This window comes from Gymnoscopelus braueri (assembly GCF_963280865.1).
Source record: "Gymnoscopelus braueri genome assembly, chromosome: 12".
Lineage (NCBI taxonomy): Eukaryota > Metazoa > Chordata > Actinopteri > Myctophiformes > Myctophidae > Gymnoscopelus > Gymnoscopelus braueri.
Window position 1 is genome coordinate 12,712,514 of NC_137614.1, and position 19,715 is coordinate 12,732,228.

General features: G+C 48.0%; 1 protein-coding gene across 1 annotated transcript in view; it reads right to left on the reverse strand.

The window, feature by feature from the left end:
• Positions 1-18,881, reverse strand: part of rarga (retinoic acid receptor gamma a) — a 35,600-nt gene extending 16,719 nt beyond the window's left edge. Inside the window, 1 exon segment of the mRNA XM_080443709.1 lies at positions 18,242-18,881. Within this exon segment, the coding sequence (XP_080299835.1) occupies positions 18,242-18,386 (145 nt within the window). The 5' untranslated portion in view covers positions 18,387-18,881.
• Positions 18,882-19,715: the final 834 nt, after the last annotated feature.

Here is a 19,715-nt window from a genome sequence, read left to right on the forward strand (position 1 = left end):
CACGCGCACACACACACACACACACACACACACACACACACACACACACACACACACACACACACACACACACACACACACACACACACACACACACACACACACAGCTCACACACACACACACACACACACACACACACACACACACACACACACACACACACACACACACCTCACACATGCTACACCGGGGTTGCACACGCTCTCAGACACACATGTTGACCCCCCCTTTACCCAACAGCATTTCTTTCAACTTTCACCCTCGGTCACCCTCAAACTTCAACACCCCCCCCCCCCTCCTCCACACGCACACACACACGCGCGCAGCGCGCACGCACGCACGCACACACACACACACACACACACACACACACACACACACACACACACACACACACACACACACACACACACACACACACACACACACACACACACACACACACACACACACACACACACACACACACACACACACACACCACCCCCAAATCCGCACCCCACCACCACCACCACCACCCCCTGACACACAAACCCTATTTTTCTCTTGTTTCCTGGCCCTAAATTCCTCAGTGCAGCCCTGCCAGGTTTTAATAGAGGCCCAGGCTCGTAAGGAGGCCTATAAAGCCGGTCCCATGGCTGGATTGGAGGCCCCGGCCCGGCTGGCCCACACTTTATTGGGACTCAGTCACCTTGGGCAGCCATTCACACCGCCAGCTGTAGCCCCAGCCCGTAAAAAAAAAAGCCAATCATAAAAAAAACAGGGAGGCTCTAAAATTCTAGCTTTTACTGCCCAAACCCCCCCCCCTCGCCCCCAGCCTCCAGCACCTTCAATGGAAAGCACAGAGAGGCTAGCCTAAACTTAACCTACAGCCCTCCTCCCCTCCTCTCTCTCTCCCTCTCACACCCTGGACTGAGGCACAAACCACCAGCTTGGCTTTTTTACAAGAAGGAGGAGGGGATGGAGGGGAGGGAGGGGGTGCTGGAAGGGTTTTGACTTCAAAAAGAAGGGGAAAAAAAGGGGGCATAAAAAGAGGAATTTTATAAAAAACAGAGAAAGGGGCGAGAGGAGGAGGGGGAGGAGGAGGAGGAGGAGAAGGAGAAGGGGGGAGGTGGAGTGGAGGACATGGTCACTACTGAGGGCAGGTCTTGTTCAAGTCCAAGATGACCGCCACTACTATTCCTACTGCTACTACTGCCTCATTAACCCATTCAATCAACAAATGTCTTCTAAATCCTAACCGTTTTCTGAAAAAAATGTATGTTGCTATATATGTCAGTGGTGCTCAAACGTTTTCATGTCAAGGACACCCAAAATGATTGAGTATTTGGCCGCGGACCCCCATCTAAAAAATATTTTGTTCCATTGACCCCCCCCAGAAGCAAAGATTTGAGTCAAAAATGTTCCCTTTAAAAATATATACATTCATAGATTTGCTAAACATTTCAAGATTTTTCAAAAAGTGCCCGCGCTATGAGCTTGTATATCTGCTATTTTTGAATAGCCAAAGTATAACATAATAGTTATAGCTAAAATCTAAAATGACACAGATGCGTTGCATTGAATGGGTAAACCACTTAAGCCCTATTTAGCAAAAATAGGTGATCTACAAGCTCATAGATCACCACACAATACATCGTTTTGATATGTATGGCAATGATCATAGATCGCCCATACGTATTTTTGACACGTATGGCAATGTTTGGCCTATAATGACGTGCCCCAAAAACAGGGGTCGCCAGGTCGAAAGTGGTTAATGATAGGAACAGAAAAATGCCAGACATTTGTCATTTTGTTGCCTGCTGCTCAGACATCTGTTTTTCATATGCATTTTTATATTCAACGACTCCGAATTCACATTTAAATTACTACTTTGAAAGCCTCCCCCCTTTGCTGGAGGCAAAGATGTTTTCCATTAGTTTTAAAGAGAAATCCCAGAGCCAAATGTGCAAATCAATCTCCCGGGGAGAACCTGAAGTCTATACGCCCGGCTGAATGTTTCTGCAGCGGTGCTTGTGTCTCCTCCGCGGCCAGAATGTTAGCGAGGCAGCGAGCGGGGTCACCGGGGGAGCAGGAACCCTACGAACGAACCAACAAACGAACGTGTGCGACACGAACCTCCATGTTTTTAACGCTGCAGCGAACACCAGCAATGGAGGCTCCGCCCACACCGCGCGCTAACAAGCCCTCAAGTAGGATAACCATGCACATTATAGCACCTTCATGACCAATGTACCTCCTCTGTTATTCTCTTTCTTTTACTATGGCTGCAATTCTTTAGTATGCCTTTGTTATTGTTCCAAAACCAAAGAATCTTACTGTTTTGTATTGATTGAATACTTTATTATGTAACATACTATGTACATCCTATGGTCCTATGTATGTAACATAGGACGTTGTACTTTGTATTTAAAGATGTAACAATAAAAAATCTAGAATCTTGGAACTAAAATCGTCACGCAGCATCGAGAAACAGACACTCAACGTGTCTAAATGGAAGACTGAGTGAGAGATGGTGTGGGTGGGGGGGGGGGGGGTGGAGGGGTTTCTCCTCAAGAAGTTGAAGGACAGCAGCGGGGAGGAGGGGAGGGGGGGGGGGAGAAAATCCATCAGGATCTATCAACATGTTGAACCTGACTCCTGCCATAGAACATGACTCCCATGCCCCCCCCCCCCGCCCCCCCTCCTCTCAGCCTTCACCTTATTCAGCCCCCGCTGTCCAAATACCCCCTCGCCACTTAGCCCAGGGCGCCACATTGAGAGGACCCTTTCACATTGAGAGGCACCCCCCCGCCAGCCCCCCCACCTCAGATACCTCTTTCCCAGTCCTCCTCAACTCAGCTCATCACTGTTTAGAAAACAAAGGCCTGGGTGCAATGAGAGGCCCTCCTTATCAGTTGCCCAGAGGCTTGGGGGCCCCATTTGCATGACAATCTGGACCCAACCGAGGCCCGCGGGCCGATGATGGACCGATGAGATGAGAGGGAGAGGAGAGGATAGGTGGGTGGCTGTTTTTGCAGTGTTTTGCGGGGGCGGAGGGGGAGGAAGACGCAGGAGAGAGAGGAGTGGATAGTTTGAGTTATCAGTAGCCACTGTTCATTTCCTGCTAAGTATCAGTTTACCCCCCTAATCCCTTCTCTCCATGCTCTCTGTACACAAGTGGTCCAGCTGCACTGGCCAGGCCTAATCCCCTGGCCAACACGTACGCGTGCACGCATGCACACTCCACACACACACACACACGGCAACGCCAGCAAGCTAGCAAACACACACCTAGTAGTATGCACTGCACACACACATAGACACGCAAACAGCACTAAATAAAGTTGCAGTCCAATCATCTCCGCAACCTCATTAGAAGTGAAATGTAGTAACTGCACACGACAGAAATAGCTGTTTTAGCTGAAGGTCAATTGAACTAGGTCAATTACATTAAATTCTGGGTCAAGTCAACTGGGCCAATTGACTTCAGTTTAGGTTCAACAGATACAACAGCAGGAGACAAGAGGAGGAGCAGGAACAAAGCTGAATAATAATGACGATAATAATAATAATATTAATGATAATAATAATAATAATAATAATAATAATACACTATCTGTATTGCACTTTTTATGAATAGAATATATATCATATTGAGATCATATAAAAGCAATGGAAACCCCAGAAAATTTAGACAAATCGCTAATTAGGAGAAATCACTTTACAGCTTTAGACAAGCTTACATGCTTTGATATCACACTCCATTGAACAGTGGCGTCACTTGCCAAAAATAACTGATCTACAAGGTAATTGGATGCATTTTTTTTTTATCCTGTAGATCAGTTATTTTCAGGAAGCGACACCGCTGTAATATGGAATATAAATATGCCATTCGTTTTGACAGCACAGGGAAAAGGCGTTAACAGTGTGTACAAGCCTGTTCACTTGACTTGAGAGTAGGGCTGGGTAATTAACCAAAAATATATAGAAAATATTTAGATATAAGATATTTAGAACCAATAATCGATGTAATCTTGCTCATGTAGATTAATCAAATAATCGAGAAGCACTTTTTTCCCCTTATGGATAATTTTTTTTACATGAATTAATTTTAATGGATTGTTTTATAATCGACTTTATACTTTTGTTGTACAATGGTGGCGTACCAAATTAGTGAAAATAGCCCGTCTACGCGCTCACACGCTTGTAGATCTGCTATTTTCACGTTTTTTTTATAACATGAATGCTATAGAGGCAAAAGTTTAAAAATGTTGAAGTCAATGGGAGTGTTTTCTAATGTACTGTATATGTGAGCACAGGCATGACTATGTGGCTCATGTGTTTTGTGTTGCAACACTCCTTTTAACTGAGCAGCATATGACATGCTGGCAGAGGAACAAGTATTCTTTCACAATAGGCCTGCAGATTTTGTCTACGTGACTGAGGGTGTGATTGAATCTTCAGTGGGACACTGTTCCAGAGTCTAGTCTTGGCATGCGAGAGCGTATGCATTTGAGAGTTTTAGTGTGTCTTTGTGTGTGTGAGAGAGAGAGTGTGTGTGTGTGTGTATGTGTGTGTGTGTGTGTGTGTGTGTGTGTGTGTGTGTGTGTGTGTGCGTGCGTGTGTGAGTTTCTATGCAAGGAATATACACATTTGTGCAAGCATTTCGGTATGCGTGCACAAATCTGTGTGTTCAATGTGTGTAAGATAAGATAAGATAAGATAAAGCTTTATTGATCCCCGGAGGGAAATTCAGGAAATGTGTGTGTGTGTGTGTGTGTGTGTGTGTGTGTGTGTGTGTGTGTGCGTGTGTGTGTGTGTGTGTGTGTGTGTGTGTGTGTGTTTGCATGTGACTGACGCCAGTGGCGCTGCCTAGTCTCTACAGACACGCTATTTGATTTGCAAATGCAGCGCTACTCATCGCTGGGTAACAGCGTTGCAGAGTGAGAATGTCCTCGCGTCTGTGTGTGTGTGTATGTGCGCAGTGCGTGCGCAGTCCGCACGCATGTGCGTGTATGCATCACTGTGAATCAACCGCACGCATTGGCATGTGAGGCCTTTGTCTCTGTTTGCACAGTAAAATCATCTTTGAATCTTTACACTCAGAATTAAATGAACACTGAGGATTCTTCTGTGTACCTTCATTACACGGATACAGGAAGAGTTGGCACCAAGGAAGAGAGGGCACCTTTTTTCCAAAGTGTTAAAAAATAAAACGTTTGGAAAATGGTCTTAAGTAATGTAAAGTATACATATGATTAGAGCATTTCACATTTAAGGCCTAATATTCCTACAATTGCTACAAAACCCGCTTAGTAAGTCATTTTGGGCATAAACAAGAAGTTGAAGGTCTGATAATGATGTACCGTGCATGTATCAAATCATGTATACTTCACATTGTTTCCGACCATTTTCCAAACAATTGTTTAACATTTTGGAAAAGAAAAGGCCAATTTAACATTGAGGTGCCAAGTTCCCACTCTTCCTTGGTGCCCACTCTTCATGTCACCCATTACACAGCCGTCAAAGCCTGGACTGGGGGGGGGTGGTTTGTCAGCTTGGCGTGTCGCTGTCAGTCAAACACACTGAACTGAGAGTGTGTGTGTGTGTGAGAGAGAGGTGCATGGTGGAGGGCTCTGTGTGAAGGACGGGTGGGTGCTGGCCAGACGACAGTGGCAGAAGGGGAGCAGATTGAGAGAGGCCGGTGGAACAGTGGGACTGAAAGACATGTTGGCGAAGGAAGTGGGGCGTGCCTGTGGGACAGGCTGCGGAACCACAGGGTGGGCACTGGGCTACCAGTCAGCCCACCAACACACCCCACAAGGGAGAGTTCTTATGAATAGAGGAACAGAGAGAACCGCACTACCTCAATGTATCGCTCGCTGCCTCTCTACCTCTCTCTATAGGGGTGCAACGGTTCATTGAACTAATCGATTCAATCGGTTACGATAAATAATTGATCATCTATTTCTACATTTTTGTAAAATAATCGATTAATGAACAATCCCTACTTGGGGCATGGTAAAGATTTTCAAAAACCTTCCAAAAAATTTTCAAAGTAGCAGATCAACGAGCTCACGTGTCGTGATGTGACGCGTTGTGAGCTTGTAGATCTGCTTTTATGAATATGTGTGCACCACACCGTTGTGCGACAGAGTATAAAATGGGGTTATAAGTGGTTCATCGATTCATTGATATATAAAGGTATATTTTTTGTATATTTCAAAAAACGTCCGCTTTTTTAAAGATTTATTTTTGGCCTTTTTATGCCTTTATTGACAGTACAGTAGGTAGACAGGAAACGGGGAGAGAGAGAGATGGGTAGTGACACGCAGCAAAGGCTCGAACCCGCGCCGCGCTGTCAGGCTATATTGGAGCCTATAGGTGCCCGGCTCTCTCTCTCTCTCTCTCTCTTTCTAACCCTTGTTTTGTCTCGTTTACTGCCTACCACTTCCTGTACATCCCTCGTGGCTTCTGCTATGCGGTTCCACAGAAAACTACCACCTTTCCTTCCTCTTTTCCGTATACCCCAACTCGCCCCCTTTATCCGCAGGATCTCCGTCATGGCTTTCGTAACCACTTCTCTCTGGCCTTCGGTGGTGGTGGTGCAGGCTTTCATGTGTCTTTGTTCTCATTTTTATTTGACGCGGATAACACTGCGGCTTCTATTGCACACCTCGCTGAGTCACCCGCCGCTCACTTTTCAAGCGGGAAATGACCAAGAACGCTCATGCACATGTGAGCGCGCGCGCACGCACTCGCACACACACACACAAACACACACACACACACACACACACACACACACACACACACACTGACAGGACAAAACTGTGAGAGAAGAACTTTATGGTAATGAAGTATATGAACGAGAGCTGAACAGGAGCTGAAGGAATGTGTAGCACAGCCTTTTTTGTGTTGTTGTTTGTTGCACTGATGTTGTTTAGTGATTGTCTAGTGGTGTTTTTAGCTGACCACAATGGAAAGGCTTTTTTAATGTTTTCATCCACGTTGTCGTGCTGTTGTACTTTGAACAAAAAAAATCTGTCAATAAAAATAAATAGCTACCTGCGACATGCACATGTGTTCCTATATGTGCGTGCAGGACGTTTGTGTGTCTCTGCGTGCGCGCTGACAGGCGGGGGGGATGCTTTCATTAAAGGTGCTGAGCGGTAGCAGCCCCTTTCAACAGCTGTCAGAAAGCTCATTACCTGGGCTCGCAACACACGCAATACCCCCCCCCCGCCCCCCCCCCCCTCCCCCTTCCCCCCCGCCAAAAAAAAGGCCTGTAAAGAGGCCCTGCTAAGCAGCCGTTTGAAAGAAGGTCTGTGATTAAAAAAAAAAACGGGCCGCTGTCCAGGAGATGGTTCAGCTTCGAGCAGTGAAAACACACCAAGAACCCGGGCCTTCACCCCCAACCCAAGAATTTACACCCCTCTGTCAGAACCGTCACAAAGTCACGAAACACAGACACACAGAGAGAGAGAGAGAGAGAGAGAGAGAGAGAAAGAGCGAAGGGGGAGAGAGATACTGTACGTGTGTGTGTGTGTGTGTGTGTGTGTGTGTGTGTGTGTGTGTGTGTGTGTGTGTGTGTGTGTGTGTGTGTGTGTGTGTGTGTGTGTGTGTGTGTGTGCGCACATGGACTGGTCTGAGAGATGGACTGCTGCAGAATGCAGCGGGGTATCTCCACCCGAGTCTTTGAGAGGTGAGCCCTTAATGACGGAACTCGTAAAGCCTGGAGTTCTGGGAATGAGACGTGTGTGGACACGGCGCGCACACACACACACACACACACACACACACACACACACACACACACACACACACACACACACACACACACACACACACACACACACACACACACACACACACAGCTTTACCATCACCAAGGTGTACAAGCAGAGCAGAGCAGGAAAGGCAGCAGGTGGGACAAGCCTTCATCCTCAGGGCCTGTTTTAAAAAGTGGAATTACCCCTGCAGTCTGTGGCTGCGTGTGCACTCTCTCAAAACAGCCTTTCTTCTTTACAACACCTCATAAAGGGCCTTTTGATATTTTCTACATGGAGCTGGCCATACCAACATTTGGCAGTGGGCAACCCTCCAACCCCCCCCCCCTCTTTCCCTGCACCATACAGCCCTGTCAAAAAGCACACAAGGAGGCTTCAAACAGTCAAACACCCCCCTACACCCCACACACCAACATGTAACCCCCCCATACACTCTGACACCCCAACAAGTAAGAGGGTGAGTTATACTTAGTTGCGTACCGGTGTTACACCCCTAAAATAGATCTACAAGCGCAATAGATTGGCGATTTTTAGGTGTGCGACACGATGTGCAGCAAGGCAGCCAAGTATAAATCGGACGTAAAGCGACCAGAAAGTTTCTTTCTAACTCCCTGCAGAGCAGAAACCTGAGAGGAAACAGATCTTAGAGAGAAGAAAGAAAAAAGAAAAGGGAAAAAAAGCGAGTGCAAGACACAGCGAGTGAGAAAAGGTGAAAGCTTGCCATGAGACTCCACAAACAAATATGAATGGAAATCAATGGCCTTTAGATGGCTATGTTGGGGAATAACCAGACCGACAAGTGCAGATCTGCAGAAGAAATGTGTCCCTGCATCCCTGTTGCGAACTCCAGCTGACTCTTCATCTGCCCACCAGAAGACAGAGAGAGAGGCAGAGAGGAGAGAGAGAGAGAGAGGGAGAACGAGAGACTAAGATCTTCCGCGGTGACTGGAGAGTGAACCCAGAACCTGGCAATCCAGCATATGACTCGGGCCATTGATCATGTCGGCAGACAGGACGACCCGCGGATGAGCACGGATGCAGACGGAACAGAGAGAGACAGACACGGATAGACAGGCACGGCAGGCAAGACAGACAGACCCGGGCGAGGTGAGGAGAGAAAAAGAGGGAGCGCGAGTCATCGAGGGAAACCCCCACGTCTTTGATCCCGGGGTGGTTTCTCCCAGACTTCCCCTCACCATCTGCAGCCCTGGCTCTCACCTGTCTGTCTCTGGCAGGGCCACTATAGCACTCGTTCAATTGCTATTGCTTCCTCCCCGGCAGACAATAGAAACCTAAAAAAGTAGAAGTAGCCCGGCCATGGCTGCAGACCCACGCTGTCAGAGGAAGTGAGGGGAAAGGAGTATAACGTAAACAACAACAGTAGTATTCACACCCCGCTAGCTCACAGAAGGGAAGCACCGCATACACCACGGGCTTCAAACGCACAGCCGCGAGCAAAGACCTGTTTGCACTTAGATGCACACCGGTGTCATACACCGGAAATAGCCCTATAGCGATGCTATATGCGTTTTGAGCTTGTAGATCGCCTATAGCCTATTTCTAATGCGTGACACAGCGTGCAAAAAGGGAAGAAGTAAGGCAACGGAACAGTCGTGCACCCGAGATTCTAGGGTCCAGTAAATGCATGCACATGCACGCTCGTGCACACCCACTCATTTGAGCACGTTCCGACACAAGCAGTTTCTTATTTTCCATTTCCGTAGGGCTTCAGTCATCATTCGTCAGCTCATTACCCACTCCTAGGCCAGTCACTCATCGTGTCGGCAAGACCTCAACGTTTATTGTGTTACATTATATTTTTATACTGATTCCTGATCGGCATAGGCAGCTGCATTCTTTCGGTATCCGTTCACACTGGGATGGCAGCAGTCTGGGTGAGACAAAGACAGAGACAGGGAGAGAGACAGGCCGACACAGAGAGAGAGAGAGAGAGAGACGGAGAGAGATAGAGAGATGGCGAGAGAGAGAGAGAGAGAGAGAGCGAGAGAGAGCGAGAGAGAGAGAGAGAGAGAGGAGCCAGCGAGACTGCGGCTTCCTGTTGTCAGAGTGATTTGTGGTCCAGTGGTATTTGGGGCTTTCTGATAAACTACAATACTAGTACTCTTACATTCCCCAAGATTGGCTAACGCTCTTTTACTGTAGCCCCGGCTGACTTTGCTGTGCTTTGTCAAAGGGCCGCGTCACTCGTCGAGTATCAGTTATTTTCAACGAAGTATAAATTAGGCGTCACTCACAACTCCAGCGCCAGGAGACAACCCGAGTAATGTCTGCTTTGAGTGAGCAGGCCTGGGAAATAATGTGTGTGTGTGTGTGTGGTTCATGTTTTCTCACTTTCGCCTGGCAACCAACCGACAAAAGGTTGCCTAACTCTCGGGTCTCTCTTGCGGGGGTTGTCAGGGCACCAGGCGGACAGACAGATGTACAGACACGTACAGACTTTCTACGGTGATTCATTTCCTTATCTGTCTGCCCAGGTTCTAGTGGAAGTTCCATCTGTAAAGGGTTGTGGGCTGGGTTGCCAGATCTGCTTATTATAATTTCCCCGCAGGATTTTATTTGAAAATAGCCGATCTACAAGCTCACAACGCGTCGCGTCGCGACGCGTTGTGAGCTTGTAGATCTGCTATTTTCAAATAGCTGATGTACATGTTAAAGTGCTCATGTGGCCCATAGTCGCTTCTTTTGGGCTGGTTTTCCTAGACCTGGTTGCTTGTTTCTCTCACAGAATCTGGCAACGCTGGTTGTGGGGCAATGCGGTGACATTGTGACGCATTGACTGTCACCATACCGTAACTATGTACTGTACCTGTCACAATTCTAGACAGAACGCAACGACCGCCACTCAACCGGTTCCCATAACAGCGTGGTAGCATGAACTCACTCAGCTTTCTTTGAGGGGTGCATAAATCCTGCTTAGCACCCCTTAACTCCTTAGCTGGAGGGTTTCCTGTATAACTGACTGGCTGGCTGACTTTCTCTCCATTCTTCCTTGCAAATGTGAGCTGCTCTGGGACAGTAACTACTCATCCCAATCCTGTTGATGAATTAACAATGAATACAGCCAACATTTGGGGCCAACGCGCAGAGGTGGACTAGGGCAGGTTGTGTGTTGCGGCCATAGCTGAATGGATGGAGAGGCCGCCTGGGAAACAGAAGGTCCCAGGTTCGAGCCACCGGCAAAGTGTTGAAGTGTCCCTGAGCAAGACAGTTAACCCCTAGTTACCCCCCCCCCCCCAAAACCCTGCGCTCAAGTCTGTCAACTTGAGCAGCAATCAGCTGGTTGAAGCTGAAAACTGAATTTCCCCCGCGGGATAGGTCTTAAGTGTACATGTTTTAAGCGCACATGTCTGTCTGTCTATGTGTGTGTGTGTGTGAGTGAGTGGGTGAGTATGTGAATGAGAATTCAGTACACACAAATAGGAATCTCTCTCTCGTAAACACACACACACACACACACACACACACACACACACACACACACACACACACACACACACACATACACACACAGACAGAACAAAGAACACAAATATGAGGAAACACTGGCTACTATGCATCCAAATGAACCCATGCACCATTCCATTTCCAGGGACGCTGCTTGTATACATTGGTAGAATTTGACTTATGTCAAAAAGCAGCAAACCCGATGCTCTCAGAACCAGCCCCGCCCCCGTCACTCTCCACCTCTGAGCCTAGATAATGGCCGTAGTACACCCCCACCACCCCTCACTCCCTGCCAAACACTGTCTGCTGGGTAAACACAGCCCATTCATTCTCACACACACACACACACACACACACACACACACACACACACACACACACACACACACACACACACACACACACACACACACACACACACACACACACACACACACACACACACACACACAGAGAGAGGGAGGACAGTCAGACTCGTCTGGCTTGCTAGTACTAACTTGGCTGACCAGGCCCTGAGCTTCTCATAACAGTGGGCCCTAGCAACGCTCGAGCCAAGCTGTCAGTCAATAACACCGTGGTAACACAACCGTTCCCTTCACACACGCTTCCGAGCTGACATTCACATGCTGCTATATACTGGACATGCACATACAGTACATGCCCACAAATCCCTGTATCCTCCTGCATGCGCGCGTGCATACGCACACGCGCGCACACACACACACACACACACACACACACAGTTACATACAGAGTACATACCTTTGCGGTCACATAGGTGCAAGGGCACATGTATACACAGGCATACAGTGCATGCTCAGAAATCCCAAATACTCTCTCTCTCACACACGCACGCACACACAGACACACGCACGCACGCACGCACGCACGCACGCACGCACGCACGCACGCACGCACGCACGCACGCACGCACGCACGCACGCACACATGCACGCACGCACGCACGCACGCACGCACGCACGCACGCACGCACGCACGCACGCACACATGCACGCACGCACACACACACACACACACACACACACACACACGCACACACGCGCACACACACAACATACACAAAAACCTCATAGCCTGCCAATTGCCCACGCCTTTGTACAAGGGAAAATGTGCCTGGCAGGCAAAGCAGGGTTCTCAGTAAACATCTACAATAGCAGGAGCCAGACATGGGTGTTAGGGTGGGCAGCCACAATACCTCTGTGACCAGCAAACTGTTGTGAAAGCACTTCTGAAAGCCCACATTTGATATCCCGGTAAGGGGGGGGGGGGGGGCTGACACACAGCCGAGGTTACTGCATGCAGGACCTGTCGCTGCAACACACTCGCCACTAGTTCCGTCATGTTCTGGGTTTTAACAACTTTTCAACTTAGTTAATTGTACTCGTCATAATCAAGATGTGGCAGCCTACACACACTGTCTTATGCAACTCAGACGGAAAGGGGGGGAGAGAGAGAGAGAGAGAGAGAGAGATAGAGAGAGAGAGAGAGAGAGAGAGAGAATGTGAAGCCTGATTTATGCAATGGCAACAATGTTGTGCGACGTGTCGCCCGACGAAAATAACACCCCCAACTGTTTACTGTACTTTTTTATTACTACTCCTATATATGATGTTTCGGCATAGTACTGTATTATTATTGTTTGTCTTTAAATGTCTCTATGAATTGAATACACAGGACCTTTATGGAAACAAGCCCTGGGCTTATTTGCGATATCCTTTTAGCATTCTTTTGTATAAATCTTTTTTTTTTTTTTTGCAAACCGTTAATAAAGTATTCAATCAATCAATCAATCAATCAATCAATCAATCAATCAATCAATCAATGTTCAACTGGAAGACAGGACTTTGTTTCTGTTGAAATTAAATACATTATTCTGACCAGCGTTCATCTGTATAATGAAAAAGTATCATCTGTATAAGCAAAAAGTATACGAAAGAACAAAGAAAGTGTTGATGGGTCATTTTGTTTTCACTTGAAAATGTTTTTTTAATACGTCGCACAGTACTACTGTACATTGTTGCCCGCAGCACAAATCAGGCTTGAGAGAGAACCCTATACTGTAGGCCTAACAGTGGCGGTTGGGAGGGACTGGTAGATGGGTTTTTATTTACGGGGTGTGAGTGACGTTGCTTAGAGGCTATAAACTGCCATTAGACCAGAGCAGGATTCCGACGGTGCCTTGTGGAATCTAGCTTTGCACATTGTCCGTCTGTGGCTCTGGCACAGCGGTCTAGGGCCAAGGCCAATTGCACATACAGTAGGCCTACACATTCGTAGTAGATATATAGTAACTATATACATCACCATATACCCGGACATAAAGTCACGTACATGGTTCACACACACATTCCGATGTACACTTTGTCATTCATAGTCGAGCAAAACACATGGGAAGGGACTCATTAATAGATATTAAGGGACTGCCAGCAACGGGTTTATTTATTTTTAGGCAGCACTGACTATTAATGGTCTGCTATTACTGCATGGCCGAGAAGGCGTTTTTACGATGTGGGTGCAATACAGCAACACATCCAATGACAATAGTTCTTCTGCTAGCAGCAAACTAAAGGCATGTCGAAGTGATTCATTTACCATGAAACATAACCCTCAATGTAAGCAATCCTTTCATTAACTTGATTAAATGCCCTCTATTTTCCGATTAGCTCGGCAGTGAACTATCTAGCGGCCAGTAAAATGACCAGAAACACAGGTGTTCTCCATGTCCAGTAATTTAATAACCCTGGATTATGTGTTTTGGGGCTTTTTTTCTCAGCATAAACTGTGACTTTATGCCGCTAATGTCTCAGTAGATTTTACTTTGATCCAACTTTCCTTTGAATAAAATGTTTCTCTTGGAGTGTTCAGTTCACTCTCTAATTCAAACGACCCACACAGCTGTTTTCGGAGCTGCAAAAGACAAGTGAACGTTTTTCCCTAAGTCCTATCAATTCCGGTGCAATGACCCTGGATCAGCTGACTACTTAAGCCCTTTAACTTCTACACATTTGCTTGACATTATCTTGATAAGATCAAGCCAAGGTTTACGTAGCACAGCAATGACAAATCAACATTCCATCCGCTACCATAGGCAGCCATAGGCCTCCTATTCTTTAATTCTTTTCTCCAACACTCTGTCACGCACGCACACACACGCACACACACACAAGCACACAACCATCCCCCTAACCCAAGATACCGCTATCTATTCCAAGTCCTGCCCCCTCAGGCATTCTAATCTTTTAATTGAATCTTTTGTAATTATAATGAAATAACTGCAGACTTCCATCAGGGGAGAAAATGATCAGGCCAGAATGTGCCAGCGGTCACAGGAAGCCCTTATTTCACTGGCTTCGCTGCAGTGATATACCCCCCGTTTCAATTAAGCTCCACAATTCACATTGAACACCACATTAAGGGAAAACAAAGAGCCGGTGTGTGCACGTGTGCGAGCGCGCGTGTGTGTGTGTGTGATTGCACACACACTGATGGATCAATCCGCCACGTCACCGCCACATCGCTTGGACATCGCATCCACCAGCGGGGATCAAAAAGAATGAATATTGAAACAATGTGAAAAGAGAGCTGGATATTAGGTGGTTTTTGGTTTTAGAAAAACACACTTCCCCTTCCACTGACCCTGGAGAGCCGCTAAGCCAAATTGCCTCATTCTTCTAAGCAAATGAACATTGACAGAGAGGGGATCGGCCCGCATGCAGGGCTCTCTCTCTCTCAAATGGCTTCCCTGGCAGTTGACTAATTCAGTTCTCATCGACGTAAGACTAAATCAGCGTCCATTATCTTTGCACGCGGGGCAGCTCAGATGTAGTACCAGCTCCGTGGCATAAGGCACTTAAGAGCATTACACAACAAGCCAAGCTGGTTGAAAGGCTTTCCTTTTCAGCCGGGCTGACAAGGCCCGCCACACATGGCAGAGATCTGACATTGGCCAGGCCGTAGCCTCTGACTAACCTCTGACATTGAGGTCTCCCACTGTTGAACAGAAAAACAGGAAAACTGACCACACACTTTTAAGTCCCCTCTGATTGTCCCAGCTTAGGGCCAACAGCAGTGACACTTATTGCCACAAGAGATTTACTGGCCAGACAATAGGATATGCTCTATCTGTTTGATAAGATTTGTGGAGCAAACTGGGGTTATTATTCATGGTTTCTTTTTCAACCCCCTGCAGGTTATCCGACAATACTTCGGATATAGCTCTGGAATTCTCCATATTTCTATTAATATAAACCCTCACAGACTCACTTAAACCCTCCATTTACAGCTGTTTGTGTGCTGCTTGCTGAATTCTATCCAACAAAAGGACAGTCTAACCAGAAGATTTCATTAAAAGTGTCATGCCGTCTCCAGCTGACTCTTTTTAAAAAGTCAAAGTGGTTATTTTGGTGTGTGTGTGTGTGTGTGTGTGTGTGTGTGTGTGTGTGTGTGTGTGTGTGTGTGTGTGTGTGTGTGTGTGTGTGTGTGTGTGTGTGTGTGTGTGTGTGTGTGTGTGTGTGTGTGTGTGTGTGTGTGTGTGTGTGTGGTGCTCGGTGTTGAGTGTGACATTGGGAGCTAGAAGAGCTCCCCTCTGTTCTGCAGCTGGGCCAGCCTAATGAGATATCAGACTCAAACATCAATTCATCAGCCTCATTGACTGAGGACAATGAGGGGCAACTGGTTCAGTAAAGAGAGCCATTATAGTTCCTTGTGTGGGATAGGGCGGCCTTGTTTACAAAGGTTATTGGGCACAGAGGGCTGAAACAGTACACCGCACCAGCTATCATTCTGCTCTGCTCCGCTAGGCTTGACTCAGCCCTGCTGCCGAACCCTCAGGGCAGCTTCTTTAGACTGCTGAGGAACTTTTTTTTTTATCTCTTTGATTTCCTGGAACAAAAGAGGGGGAGAAAAAAAATGAAAAAGTACTTCTGAGAGTGGACGGGCTAATTTTTTAATGTCTGCCCGTCTGCATATGTGTGTATGTGTGAGTGGTGGTTGAAAGGAGAGACCGGCGAGGCCTGATTGATTAAATAAACAAATCTCATCTTGTTATCATCAGGGCTCCCCAGCAAAGCAGAACAGGCCAGGCAGGCTGGAGTCCCCCCTCACACGACCCCCCCTCTCCAGCCTCGGCCTCCTCTGACAGGGCATCTGTCTTCATTAAAACTCAGCCAGTGTGCATGACAGCCACTGAAACGCTGGTGTCTTCACGATTAATGAAGACAGATGACTCCCCCTCCCAAGAGGCAGTAAAAAAGGAACAAAACAAAAAAGAAAAAAACAGAGGTTGAACAAATAAAAATTGGAAATATGCGGGGAACAAAGTCAAACGGCTTGAGAACAGGAAAGCGTGTTTGAGTTGTGCAATTGCTCCATCTTTAATTGTCTCATAGGTCATCTCTGTGGTGCCATTTTTGGGTCTCATTCCCTCCACACACACACTCTCCCTCTCTCCCTCTCCCTCTCCCTCTCTCTCTCTCTCTCTCTCTCTTCTCTCTCTCTCTCTCTCTCTCTCTCTCTCACTCCCTCCATTCTCACACCCTCTCTCACAGCAGCAGTGGCCCCCTGGAAGCCAATGGAAATGGACCTCAGTTTTGTCTGTCCAGAGACAGGCCTGTTGTTAGAGCCAGAACCTTTTTCTGAAGTCTAGGCGGAAGGAGGGAGAGGAAAAATGAGAGGCTGACACAGAGAGAGAGAGAGAGAGAGAGAGAGAGAGAGAGAGAGAGAGAGAGAGAGAGAGAGAGAGAGAGAGAGAGAGAGAGAGAGAGGAGGGAGCACAGAGAGCTGGCCAGAAGATCTGTGCATTCCACATTAGGCAAGATCTTCATCCATTCTATCCAATAAATAATTCATCTGCTTATTAATTCATTGCTGTTTTAGCTCAAGAGTAATATCATTATCCATTCAGTATCCAGAAGCATAAACAATCCTCCAACCTAAGGGGAGTTCAGTGGGCTACAGAGAACTTTAATCATCTGTGAGATTAAACACACCACGTTCTCCATCAACCTTTCATCACAATTACATGCAAGCCAAACTTTTGTTGTCAAAGCCTGACTGTCAACAGTGCGTGTGTGAAATGAGGACGACAAATGCTGTAAACATGGCTGGACAGCATATCCTAGGAGTCAGGATCCCCCCTCTCTCTCCCTCTCTCTCTCTCACTCCCTCTCTCTCTCTCTCCCTTCTTTCATCTGTTCATTCTTAAAAGTTCTGTGTTTAGTATACAGCACCTGGCAAGGTCAAACCTCAGGGTGGCTCACATTGTCACTGAAATCTGACTCTGTGGGCTTGCACTTACAAGTCAGACATGCACACACACACACCACACACACACACACACACACACACACACAAGCAGGCACAAGCACAAGCACGCACGCACGCGCGCACACACACACTCTCACACACACACACACACACACACACACACACACACACACACACACACAAGCAGGCACAAGCGCGCACGCACGCGCGCACACACACACACACACACACACACACACACACACACACACACACACACACACACACACACACACACACACACACACACACACACACACACACACACACACACACACACACACACACACACACACACACACAGTGCATATCATATCATGGCAAACTTTCATTCGGGTGGCTGGGCAGCCGAAACGGGGGTGGGGGGGGATCAGTGGAGAAGAGAGGAGGAGAGGGGGGGGGACAGCCTGTCCCAGTCTCTTCCTGTGGTGCTATGCAGCCCCTGACAGCAGCCCCCTAGCCTAGCCCTGAGGGGTAAACAAGGGAGTGCTGCTGGAGAGAGGGAAAGAAAGATTGAGAGAGAGAGAGAGAGAGAGAGAGAGAGAGAGAGAGAGAGAGAGAGAGAGAGAGCGTGAGAGAGTTAAGAGAGAGAGTGCGTGAGAGACAGAGAGAGAGAGAGAGAGAGAAAGAGAGAGATGAGCCCATGTGACACAGCAGATGCAAACAGGATGCCACTTACATTGAACACTGGCACTTCCCGTCCAGGCGAAGGGGTCCAGCCCCGCAAAGAAGGGGCTTGCCTTCCGCAGCATGCACGCACCCCGGCTGCTGACATCATAGAGCTGACGGGGGCCCATTCCTAGAGCCTCCATGCAATCGAACATGGTACACCTCAAGTGTACCCCCTCCGGCCCGCCGCAGAAGTCACTACAACGTCCTGTTGGTCGTGGCTACACCCTCCCCGCCAGCCCTGCCTACTGGCTTTGCCTTGCCCCGGGAGCCGCTCACGTAAAAAACAACAACAAACAGCGGTGGCAGCAGCAGCAGCAGCAACAGCTAGCTAGACCCCACTGCCTGCCGCTATACCTCTCTCTCTCTCTCTCTCTCTCTCTGCTATCCTTTCCTGCCGACACTCAACTTCTCCCCCCCTTTCCCCTCTCAGCTGGAATGCAGAGCTGGTTCCTGCCTGGTTGTCCTATATGCGGGTTCTGTTCTGTCCTATGCTGTGCTGTGCTAGTAAGCTGTGCCGTGCCGAGCGTGACTCGCTTGCTCTCCCCCTGCCCTTGGGCGAGCTGCTCCCTGTCTGCTGTAACAGACCTAAATAACAGCCTCTCACAGCTCTCGCTGAGTCCCAGACACGGTGGAGCGAACCAACTGCCTCAGCCCAACGCTCTGAGAGGGGGGTGGAGAGACACAGAGACAGAGAGAGAGAGAGAGAGAGAGAGAGAGAGAGAGAGCCAGAGGGAGGGGGGAGGAGGGAGCGAGAGCCAAAAGAGTGGAGCCGAGGGAGAGTAGGGGTGGGGGGGCAGCGCCTGTGCGAGGGGAAGAAGCACTGATCTTAGTGAGAGGAGGACAGAACTTTATTCGCTGTTCTTCTCTCCCCTTATTTTCCTCGTTGCTTTTGTTGTGATGTTTCAGCCCTGGAAGCAAACAAACATAACAACACTCCCTCCACCTTCCCTGGCTTCTCCTCCTGTCCCATGCAGATATGATCCTTCTCTCTTTTCTCTCTCTCTCTCTGTGTCTTTACATTGCACCTCCCCCATTTCCCCTGCAGTAAATATGAGCCCCATCCCCTCCCCTTTCGGAGCCCCCGTCTCTAATCATAACCATATTAAAGTCCAGCCGCTGGCTGGCTCTGAGAGGGAGAGAGAGAGAGAGAGAGAGAGAGAGAGAGAGAGAGAGAGAGAGAGAGAGAGAGAGAGAGAGAGAACATTGTGTTGAGGCTGAACCCAGAAACCAGATGCCAGGGTAAATCCCTCCCTTTTGTCTGTCTGTTCCAGGGAATAGAAGATGGGCAGCTCTCTTTCTCTCTCTATCTCTTTCTCTCTCTCTCTCTCTCTCCCCCCCCATCTCCCTCCCCTCTGGAAGTGCTTTAACAGTGATGAATGAGGGCTGCCTTGCTCAATCCCCTCAGTGCATTTACACAGACAAATACCCGCCGATACACAAACACGCATGTGCCGGACACACTGCGCCCAGGCTCACTTGAC